The sequence below is a fragment of the Cottoperca gobio genome, chromosome 12, assembly GCF_900634415.1.
Source record: "Cottoperca gobio chromosome 12, fCotGob3.1, whole genome shotgun sequence".
NCBI classification, from domain to species: domain Eukaryota; kingdom Metazoa; phylum Chordata; class Actinopteri; order Perciformes; family Bovichtidae; genus Cottoperca; species Cottoperca gobio.
The window spans coordinates 2,348,728-2,360,932 of record NC_041366.1 but is presented as its reverse complement, the minus strand read 5'-3'; the positions used below and the strand labels follow the sequence as shown (position 1 = coordinate 2,360,932).

The following is a 12,205-nucleotide window of genomic DNA, read 5'->3' as shown; positions in this document are numbered from 1 at the left end:
ATATACAGTTCAAAGCTCCCAAAACAGGCTTCAAAGTGGATCTCGAGTGGGAATAATCTTTTTCAAACTAAATACCCCAAACTAGGTTGGGTTGTTTGCTGTGGTTGCCTGAGAGACGTGTCGTCAATCAAATCTAACTAAACTATTCATTTAATTGCTAAACTCTTATTTGTTTGTAACTTGGTATGTATTGTAACTCTACTTTACAACTTGATTCCTTCTAACTCCAAGTTATTGGTTATTGTATTATTATAAAAGATGAAACCACATTGATTTAATGTAGCCATCATGTCACTGCTACATAATGTCTGAAGCAGTATGACAGTATAAAGTATAAACACGGAAGGAAGCTGAGTGCTTGTGGTTACTGACTCTCAGACTCATCGGACTGACGTTCTTTTGAGATCAGTAGGTGTTCTCATATTCAAATGTTTAACTCAACCTCCCAACAGAATGATCTGATCATAACATTAACTAAAGATACCAAATGTTATATTTTTGTAATTACAAAATGAACGTCTCTCGTTAGCTGCAGATAATCCTGCTCATTCTCTCTCGGTCTCCTCACGGATCCTTCCTCACAGCCTTGAGACAAAGAGGACCAAGAGGAACAAGGAGTCAAAGTGACCGAGGAGAACAAGTAGGGCAACATGTGATATTTTGTCGACTACATGAAGCCCCCGTAACACAAGTTGTGCAATAATTACGTCATCATAACAGGGTTTCTTTTGGGGAAATTTTATAATCAAGTCGTGATCACAAGATTATCAGAAGGAACCTCAACTAATGTTATAGATAAGGATCAGTTTACCATTAATATGTACCTGTGGCTGTGGAGGAGTTTAGGCAAGCCTGATGAAATAATCCTGATTATGAGGTAGCTGCAATGGATAGAAAAATGTCCTCCAAAAATGTAACTGTACAGCATTCACTCGAGAGATGAAAAGCAAAAATGTTATGTATACCTCATTTGTTGTAGATCAAATGTTGAAACCACATGGATAAAAATCACCCAGCATTGTATTGAAATAATGGGCCCAAAGACATTCGTCTATTTGACTACAGTATCCTACATACATACATTTAGTTGAAAATATAATCAAGACAATGCTGCTACTACTGTGTGTGTGTGTGTGTGTGTGTGTGTGTGTGTGTGTGTGTGTGTGTGTGTGTGTGTGTGTGTGTTGGGTGGGGTGCTGCAGGCCCCTCCTTGATAGAAGTGCTCTAAGAATAATACACTTACGATATGTAGGCCGGATAAAGAAAGCCGATGAGGTTACACAGTAGGGAGGCTCCGTAACCGATGACCAAGTAAACTGCGATGATAGCGATGACAGCTGGAACAAATCACACCAGATGTTTGTCACGCCTTTTTCACAAATATAGCACACTTTACTTAACATATAATACTGCACTGCTTATTACAATAAATATAATATATTATGTCGAAAGGTAAATGACGCTGAATCTGCCACGCGCTGACTCCGTCCTTCACGTATCTCTTCCTCTGTGATGCATTGGATCTTTCTGGTTCCCTATCAACACTCACCCACAGCGATGTACGTCCTGCTTACGCCAGTTCTTGCCTCGATTTTGGCCAGACTATCTGTCATTAGATTCTTCTCATTTAGAAACTTCTCAAATCTTTCTTTGAGCCCCTGCGCCATGGCTGCACTTCCTTCTTTATCGATGCTGATTACGGAAGAGTTCTGAATCAAACTGCGACAGCCCTGCACACCAACACACGCTGTTGTCTGCTCAGAGGCGTCAAGTCACACAGGATGTACAATACAGCCTCCAACTACAAGCTTCAAAATAAAAGCACGAAGTTGAAGTGATAATCATTTTAATCAGTAAAAACATACACAATGTCGTGTATATTAGAGCCCAGGTTAATATCTGAACATCGTTTTCTTTGGCCCACATCTAGAAAATATTTAGTAATTTGACCTGATAAATGGCTTGAATGACATAGGCTAATGGAATAAGCATTTATCAAAAATCAATTGGTTGTGAATTAGGGATGTATTATTAAAGACTTCTATGTCATTTACATTCATGTTAATCTCAAAGTAGTCATAGTGGGGGAAATAGTGGCACTAACTAACTAGGGCAGTTATGGGTATATTCTGTGTCAGAATAAAAAGAAAACAATATTGCATTTAGGGCACAATATCAGATTTTCACTACACGATTATCGGGGCCAAAAGAATTCATGATAACTATATTATTGCGATATCTATAGAAAAAAATTAATATATATCAAATTCATCTTTAACTTTGTTTAATGTGCGGTTTGTCCCTTTTTTGAATATGAATTACACTCAAAATACAAGTGTAGGGAGGTGGAGAGATAGTCTGTAACCCCAACTGTACAAAAGCACATAAAAAGAACAATTACACTAATAAATAGTGAAAAGCATAGAATCTGCCATCAATACAATTATACAGTATTATCATGTGTGTATTATTAACATGAGATCAATATATATATATATTTTTAAATATCACGGTAATCGGCAATACTGGTATATATATATATTATGTTCACCACACCAGATCTGACGAGGGCGCTATAGTACACGCTGCTCCACTCAACTGGCCGTTCAAGAAGTGACATACCCTATCGTGGAATGCACTTGATTTGACCTTGGTTCTCTGCTCGCCGTTTTAATTAGGAATCTAACATGGCGACCCACTAATACATTTTCTGTTGTTCCACCTAAATCTGTTTCTGAAAAAATTTCAGGCAAGAAATAGGCTATGCCACCTCTGAATCTTGTTTCATTTTAGATCTGCATCATCTAGTTTCGAAGTTTCCTGAACCAGCCTTGTCGCGCTGGACGGATCATTTACATAAAGTAGAGATGTCTTACCTTTATGCAAATACAGCCCCCCTCCAACTCACCGCAACACTCCCACCATGCACTGCAGACTGCTTCTCCTTCTATAGGAAATTCATAGAAAAGTTGAGACGCCATCCCTTACCGGATCAGGATGTTATGTTACTTCCTTTTTCCAGATTATTTTGCATTCTTCCTCAGCAGATGGAGTTTATCCAGTATCTCTATGACAACTCAGCAAACTTAGCCTCAGAACCAAACAAAATCTGCTTGGGTTTTATTTGCTCTGGCTGGATGCATGTAGTTCCCCTCCACTTTGGACACATTTCCAGCGGCTTGAGACGTGCCAGACCAATCATAATATATAATCTAGGGCGTGTTTGAAATGAGGAGAATGAGAAGAGAATTTTTGAAAGCAACCAAGACGGCTGCAGCCAGTGGTTTGGTGGATACACGCAGGTGTACGGATTGTATCCACCTTTTTCTGTCAATTTACAATATAATCATATGAGCCAAAAAGGGTTTGGCAAAAGTTTAATATAGGCCTACAGACACATGATATAGCAGCTCATCCCTGCACACTCTTTTTTTTCCAACACAACATAATTTCTGTCAAATGTTGTATTTGTACTATGTTGTTTATCCTGTACACACGACATCTATTGCACGTCTGTCCGTCCTGGGAGAGGGATCCCTCCTCAGTTGCTCTCCCTGAGGTTTCTTCCATTTTTTCCCCTTTTATTTTGGGGTTTCTTTTAGGAAGTTTTTCCTTGTGCGATGCGAGGGTCTAAGGACAGAGGATGTCGTAACCTGTACAGTCTGTAAAGCACACTGAGACAAATGTATAATTTGTGATATTGGGCTATACAAATAAATTTGATTTGATTTGATTTGATTTGTTGTCTGTTTATATATTTCCATCACTCAGTATTTCTCACCCACTTTTTGCCAAATATTGCCCGAATGTGATACTACTTTGGCCATTTACACCAGGCAGACCTGGTCACTGGGTCTCAGCGCTACGTCACATGATATCCCGATGATATCCTTGGAAATCAAAAATGAACTGAGAGGTTCCAGATTAATGCACATTTGTGATTTGGTCTCGCTAGAGCCAAACTTAATCTGCAGTTAAAAGCTCTGGAAAAAGCTAGTAAATAGACTGAAGCGGATTTGTGTTTCTCCAAGAGAACTTCCACTCAATTATGTATGGGAATTTTTATTTAAATAGAGGTTTTGAATATCTGCTTAATTTTGGTATAAATAGCGTTTTCAGTTGTAATTTAAAATTTAAGTGAATCCATCCTGCGTAGACTTGTAAGTAAGAAAAGCAGCACATTTCTTCGTGTGCATGTGACGTCACGCTTATTTCCCAACCCGGAATTCAGCCATGTTGGATGTATACACAACCAAGACGGCGGCCGTTCACCTGTGAGTTGCTGCAACGCTTCGTAATTTTCTTTGTATTTAAACGTCTAAGATTGAAAGAAAATGTCAAATGTGCGCAGTGTATAATTGTGGTAATAACGCTACTCGTGACCCAGAGAAACGGTTCTTTAGATTTCCTACAATCATCAAAAACAACGATCCACAAAAGAGGGATGAATTGCTGTCTACCGAACGCCGTAAGCTGTGGTTTAGCAACATAACTCGTGAGGATTTAACAGAAGAAAAAGCACAATTCACCCGTGTGTGTGTGGCGACCACTTTATATCTGGTAAAAGCTCATGCTAAAGCTATGTTTACGTTTACGTTAGCGAGGATAACATCGCCGCTCTTCTCACTCACAAACCACGGCTTGAGATCTTTGAGAGTGAGTTACACGGGCATGGACGAGCACCCTGTCATCTTTCACTGGTTTGGTAAGAAGACTACCAACCCAGCCAGAAACAAAGAAATTATAAGCATCTAAGCTTGTATTCCTTCATTTGTGCGTTGGTTGCCCACAAGGTTTGTAGCACAAGGTAGTTCACAATATCAGGATATTCAATCGGCGGTAATGAATCTACATCCTCAATATAATTAAACGGCTTTAGCTTCACGGGTCAAGGCCGCAAATTTTGACTTTTTCTTTGAATCTTGCCTTTGCAGAGGACTCCAGAGAGTCAAAATACTTTGAAGAAGTCGGAGTTGTATTGTTGCATTTTTTATTTGTATATCATCCAACATGGCATCGCACGCATACGTTACACAGTTTTGTCACGTGATTGCACACAAAGAATTCTGGAAATCCCGCCCCAAATAAGTGTGTGTATTTATTGTGAAGGTAGGTGGAAGTACATGTGTTCTCATACAGCTACTAACTGTGGCTAGCTTGATGCAGCTGCAGCACAACAATTATGGCGACGCCAGGGAATTTCCCCTGACTCAAGTCTTACAGGCATTGCATTCTCCCACCATGTGTAGACTACTCTTACAATCAAATCTTTTAGGTAATTGGTTATTGATGTTAGGCAACCGTATGGCCAGTCTAGACATTGTCAGAGTTGCTTAAGAACCGGCTGCATACTTTAGAGGATAATCTCCTGAGAGGCTATAATGAGGGCACATATAATATCCAATTGACACTGAGGCCTCTGCAGCCACACCCTTCCTTGCTTTGGTGACATTGCAAAATACAACTGCTGGCATACAATGCAATTATTTCAAACACCTTTCAGTGTGTAGCAGCTGATTTTAGCCCTCTGCTTCTCTGACATGGTTTAGGGAGAATAATTCTGATGAATATGTTTGGGTGGTTTAATAATATCCATGGTGTATTTAGGCTTTGCTTGTTTTCTCCTTAGTAACTAATCCCTACGTGTTTTTTGCAGTGGAACATGCATTTTGGGGATGGCTCTGTACTCGGGAATTGTAGGATTGTAATTCTTTCTTATGGTGCCACCACAAATTGTCAGAAACTGGACATAAATCAAATATGTTCTAGGCATTGATTCTTAGGGCTGACGACCCACAGAGACAGCAGCAGCAGACCTGGATTGGCTTGAATATAGTAGCAGTTACATTTAAATGATATAGACACACATTAAATTACAATATGTTTATATTGATGAGCGTCATAGATTCTTTGACTTGCTCTAGGGGAAGGGTGTGGCATCAAATAACACCCTTTTTCCACCAAAATTAGCGCTTATATGCAGCTTCTTTAATCACAGGATACCTGATTAAAATAGGCAATAGACTCTACTCAATAGCCTTTCTGTTCTTCTTCTGGTGTGTCCAGTGGGAAAGGGGCTTATGTATCTCACAAGGGGAGTCCATTGACTTTGTGTGGATGACCTCTCATGTGGTGCTAAAGGCAGAACATGTTTCAGCCACAAGCTTTGTAAGCTTTGTTTTTTGGATTGCTCTTTCAACTGCATCTCCACTAGATGGGCATTAGTAACAGTGTGTTTTTAGAATAATTTGGTAGTTTTCTGAGATGATCTGAATTACAATATTTACAAAATGGCTACCATTTTCACTGGTTAGCTTTGGGAGCCCCAATCTTGGGATAATTTCTCTCAGAAGAGCCTTTGATACTGAAACTGCAGCACCATGTGTGCAAGGAAAACACCCAATCCATTTTCAAAACATTCCATTTAGGAGAGAAACGTGCATTGCATTCTGGGTAGATCTCATAGTACCTTAGAGCAACTAGAGCATTGCGCTCCCAGACTGCAGGGTTACTTGTAGTTCCTAGAGTCTCTAAGAGTACAATGGGAGCCAGAGCCTTCAGCTATCAAGCTCCTCTCCAGTGGAACCAGCTTCCAGTTGGTGTTCGGGAGGCAGACACCCTCTCCACATTTGAGAGCAGGCTAAAGACTTTCCTTTTTGATAAAGCTTTTAGTTAGGTTTGCCTTGGATCAGCCCCTAGTTATGCTGCTATAGGCTTAGACTGCCGGGGGACACCTGCTCTCCTTCTCTTCCTCTCTCCTCCCCTCCCTCCCTCTCCCCACCTCTCCCTCTCTATCTGTATGCATTTATGTAAATGTTTGTTACTAACTCATCATCCGGGGTATCATCCCCGGAGTTTCTGTGTCTATCATGTGGCAGGTTGCCACTGATAAAGTTTACGTCTGGATCATGAATCGTGGCAGCGCCTGCTGCCCTGGTCCTGCTGGACACCGGGAAGCCTTTTTGACATTTTCCTGGATTCATCCATACTTTCTCTTTTTCAACATCATTTGTGTCAAATGTTGTATTTGTACTATGTTGTTTATCCTGTACACACGACATCTATTGCACGTCTGTCCGTCCTGGGAGAGGGATCCCTCCTCAGTTGCTCTCCCTCAGGTTTCTTCCATTTCCCCCCTTTAATTGTTGGTTTCTTTTAGGAAGTTTTTCCTTGTGCGATGCGAGGGTCTAAGGACAGAGGGTATCGTAACCTGTACAGTCTGTAAAGCACATATTATTGGGCTATATAAATACATTTGATTTGATTTGGGTAGTGGTTGCCATGTTTTAGGTCACCCCTCGTTGTTTCCATCAAAGATGCTCTATAGCTAACACATTACAAGCAGCGGCAATGGTATGAAACAGTATGCACTTGTAAGTTCCTCTACACTTCCTGTCGTCTAAATTGCCGCGGTCTAATGTATTTACATATGTCGCTAACATTAGATATTTACTGTGTTGCCAGATCTCACACGAGTGTGTTGCTGAGACAAATTGATCTCTAACAAGATACATTTTCTCCTGATTTGTACGTCAGAAAAATGTAATTGTATTGTCAGAATGTGCAGAACATATGTGATTTGTGAAAAATGGGTCCAATATTTACATTGGGGACGATGGAGTGAACAAATTGGTAATAATCTTTGTTCAGATTCTTTTCTCCAAGTGGAGTTAATAGACTCCAATGACCTGCTGCTAGAGAGCGGCGGGGCAGTGGGGACACCCGCGTGACTCAGTTACAGGAGACTGACTGTGTGTGCTGTACCCTTTCTAAACCGTCTCTTTCTATATTCATTGATTCATTTTCAACCACGATCACCCAGCGACAACAAATACCAATCAACAGAAAGAAACTGTAATGAAACAATATTTAACAAGTGTAGTGAAGTAAAATCAAATCAAATCAAATTGATTTATTTAGCCCAAAATCACAAATTACACAATTGATTACACATTTGTCTTAACTGTTGTACAGGCTAAAGGTGCTCGGTCGACACACTGTCAGCATGTTTGAATCCACAGCTGAAGCGATATGTTATAACAGAGTAGGCAGGTTTGTAGGGCTGAACAAATACATTTAAAAAATCTCGCCATTATTTTGTCTGATATTGCAATTTGATAATTGCGAGGGCGTTGTCGCAACTATCAAAAAACATCAATTAGCTGCTGAAAGGGCTAAAGCAGCTGATTTTAAGTTACCCCTAGGACCTGGTGACGTACACACACACACACACACACACACACACACACACACACACACACACACACACACACACACACACACCTCTACATGGCACACACACACATGCACGTCCACAATTACCAACAGTGACATAGTGACTTGCTCCCCTTCACATGCTTGAGTTTAAGGACATGTGGTGAGGTGAATCATTTGAGATGGGGATTGGCCCCACAAACTGTGTAGCTAGCTTTGTTAATTCCACCCGCAGTGGTAGCTCCCGAGTGGGCAGCGAAACCTTTTGTCCCGGAACATAGGCTGGTACAAGGGTACAGTGGCATCTGGTACTGTTTGGAGGTGTGAAGCAAGGTTGAACGAGTGACAGTGACGGATGAAGCTTTGGACAGACAGAACACTGACCTCTCGTTCCTATGCTGCGAAAAGGGGAGGTTGATAACACTAAGAACACTGGAAAGGGAACAAACCAGTAGCAGGACAAGGCCAGGTGTTGTGTGCATACTCCACCTACAGGAGCTGCTTGGACCTCGAGGCAGGGTTGTGAGAGGTCATGCACCTGAGAGCTGTCTCCAACTCCTGGTTCATCCGTTCTGATTGGCCGTTGGATCGGGGGTGAAATCCAGTGGCGGTTCTAGACCAATATCACTTGGGGGGACTGGCTGGAGCCAAGTGTTTTGTTAGAGGGGCACATTCAACCCAAGGTGCATTCAACCCGGGACAAAAGAGACGAAGCAGTGTTCAAACCTTCAATACTTTTAGTTAGGTATAAATTATAGCGCACAACAAAAACAATACCATGATTGGTATGTTCCTGACTGATTACAGCATCTCTCCAGTGACCAATCATGGCATTTATTTAGGTTCCCATGGTAACGAGTCAGACTGTTCATACGAGTGATGGGAGGTCCAGCTCTTTTCAAAGATTCAGCTCTTTTCTCTTAGAAGAGCCGCTCTTACGCTCCCAAATGGCTCTTCATCTAGTATCAATCGGAGCCTTCTATTTTAGCCTAATTTAGCAATTACAAATGGTTTGTGTGTTGGTAAGCAATTTTTCATTCAGTGTTTTCATAAAAGCTTTATTTTTATGCATTTTTTTCGTTACAAAAAAGAATACACAGTTACTATTGTTTAATATTTTAATCAAACCTTTAAATGAACAACTTAACACAGAACCACAGCAAACAAATCAAATAAATCAAATAAATAAAGGCCAAAATCTTAATATTATGACACTTTAGATAAAAGTCTTTAGTGCAGTGCTTCCTTTTCGGTTTTCGCTAATTTCTTCACTTTCTCCCGACGTGCTTGCATTTAAATCCCCCGTCTCTCTGTGTGCACCTGGCCTGTACCACTACACTCGCTGTTTTTGGAGCGTCTGCCCCCCTTCCTTCTTTCACATAATGGTATGATCTTAGTCTGTCCTTGCATTTGATTGGCTGCATGGTGTGTCCATCAAAATAAATTCCCGCCCCCGCCTGGATCATGCAGAAAATCAGTACTTTTTATTATTGTACAAGCTTCGTTCAGAGGGGGGGGCTACAGGTGGGTCCAGGCTCAGTGTTACAGGGGCACTGGCCCCTGTTGGCCCCCCCTCAGAACCGCCACTGGACAGGCTGACCGTGTCTGCCAAAAGGCTGCAAAACTCCACCCAAAAGAGAGAGGTGAATTTGGGCCCCTGATCAGAGACTGTGTATGTGGGGAGGCCATGCAGTTTCAACACATAGTGATTTCAGCAGTTTATTTGTCAGTGGGCAGTTTAGGCAGCAGAACAAAGTTAGTCGTTTTGGAGAAATAATCCACTGTGAGGATGAGCGTGTTACCTTCAGATTGAGGCATGTCCACGGTGACGTGGGACCATGGCCTTTGTTGGCCTGCTAGCTCCTTCTGTTTATGTTTGACCCATGCTATTTTCTGCCCTGCTTGCATGCAAGTACATTTTGCCTGGCGAAATCTGACCTGATTGCACTTTAAGTTGGTCCAAAATGAGCAGTGGTTATCAGAGACTGGCTGTAGAATGTTTGCAAGCAGGACACACTGGCTGACAGCCAAAGCATCTCAGACTGGGACTTTATGTATGCTAATGTCTTTTAAAAAGATGCAAAAACTTAGAGTATTGCTTTTGCTCTCCTGTTAATTAATTAAATGACAGGTAGTGCCGCTTATAAAGGGCAGTAGATTTGTGGCACTGGGAAACTTTGGAAAAGGGTGTTAAAGAAAGCCACACCATAGGCAGGATATTTAAAAAAACAAAGGGAACATTTTAATTTAACAACTTAACTTAACATTAATTAAGCGTTTCACATTTTTTCAAGCCAATACTAATACTTACATGCCCATGTGTACACTAAAGGGGGGATTGGTTTGCTGTAATCACTCATATGGACTCAAATGTCGGGACAGCAAAAGGCTGCTGTTCATTGTGAATGGGACTTGAGCACAGGGACTTAAAGGGAAAACAGACCTTTAATCAAGAACATCAATCCAATAACCCTGTCCAGGTTTTATCACTCTCCCTCTTTGTCTTATTTTTTCCTCCTAGGTCAATGGGGCTCAGGTAAAGCCAGGTAGATTTTCTACAGTGAACATTCATGCTACTTGGGGATAGCTACTGTAAGCTTTTTTGTTAAGTTGTTTTGTATATGTCTCAGGCTTTTATTGTGAAGGGGAGTCTATCGGAATTGCATAGTGAAAGTGAGGCTTATACAGAACCAATCTAAACAACGATGATATTATTATTCTACAGCCTTTACATTGTGCCATCAACATTTACTTTAAAATGATGAGTAAAGCAAACATTTTGTCACTTTAAATTGTGCCCAACAGCAGTACAGGGGAAAGCTGAGAGGCAGCCGAGAGCCAGTCATGCTTGTGTTTTCAGTTATTTACTTCTCCATTCCACAAGAGTGGTGAGGTTCGCAATGCTGATCAGTCTTGCTGCTCGGCCACCATTGTATTAAAACAGTTTCAACAATGCATACAGTTAGGTACAAAAAAAAGACTTATTCGGGAAATTAACAACTTCCTTGTGTGTAGCGGCTACAGAAAACAGTTGGAGTGGAATATGTAAATGACATGCTCAGTGCAACACACACACAGTGCTACAGCTTCATTATGCCAACTACTTTGTGTATGTATGAATGAATACAGAAAAAGAGATGGGGGACTAATCCAGAGTCCTCTTCCTGTGCATTCTCAAGTTTAACTGAAGCTGCTGCTGCTATTAAAATCTTTCTTTTCAGAATGAGGGAAAGAGGGCTGAGCTGCAGCAGAGGAATCGTAACACAAAGCAGAGATAGTGTGAAAACTGTAAGGTTTATCGCTGCAATTACAGTAACTCACTGTCAACAATTATCCACTAAGTTGCTATGAGACACAGTAAAGTTACTGTAGAACTAAATACAGTAGTTTTTAGCATACTGTAAAATGAATGACGGTATGCTTATAGGTACCATAGAAGTAATTACAGTCCATTTTTTTATACCATATTTATCACAGCAAAATTACAATGTTCAAGTTGAGTACACAATTTGTTGGCACATAAATCCTTCACAAACATTGACGTCAAACAGGGTGTTTTTTTGCCCTTACCTCAAGCCTTTTTAAAACCTCAAAATATTTGCAATCAAAATGTACTGAAACAATACAGTATAGTATATAGAGGGTGTACTTATACACTATTACTCAATAATAGTCCAACTGTAAAAACTGTATCTGTGTTGGAACATACACATTTATCTAATCAGTCCAATCAATTCATAGAGAAACAAGTAATCCTAAGATTAAAGCAAGAACATGTGGAGTGAGGAAGTTTTAAACATGACAACATGCTAGCGATATATATATAAAAATATTTATATATATATATATATATATATATAATATATATAGCACCTGATACTGAGAGAAGACTAGAGACTGTAGGACAAGCATTCACTGTCATATCATTAGCATGCTGGCTGTTGCCACAAATTGCTTACACAACTATACAAGAATCATGTATGAATACCAG

The 12,205-nt window shown here is 40.5% G+C and overlaps 1 protein-coding gene across 1 annotated transcript in view; it reads right to left on the bottom strand.

The window, feature by feature from the left end:
• reep5 (receptor accessory protein 5) overlaps positions 1-1,771 on the bottom strand; it is a 10,557-nt gene extending 8,786 nt beyond the window's left edge. Inside the window, exons 1-2 of the mRNA XM_029444829.1 lie at positions 1,550-1,771; positions 1,244-1,337 (exon numbers count right to left, since the gene is read on the bottom strand). Coding sequence (XP_029300689.1) covers positions 1,244-1,337; positions 1,550-1,667 — 212 coding nt within the window. The 5' untranslated portion in view covers positions 1,668-1,771. The remainder of the gene's footprint in view (positions 1-1,243; positions 1,338-1,549) is intronic.
• Between the last annotated feature and the right edge of the window lie 10,434 nt (positions 1,772-12,205).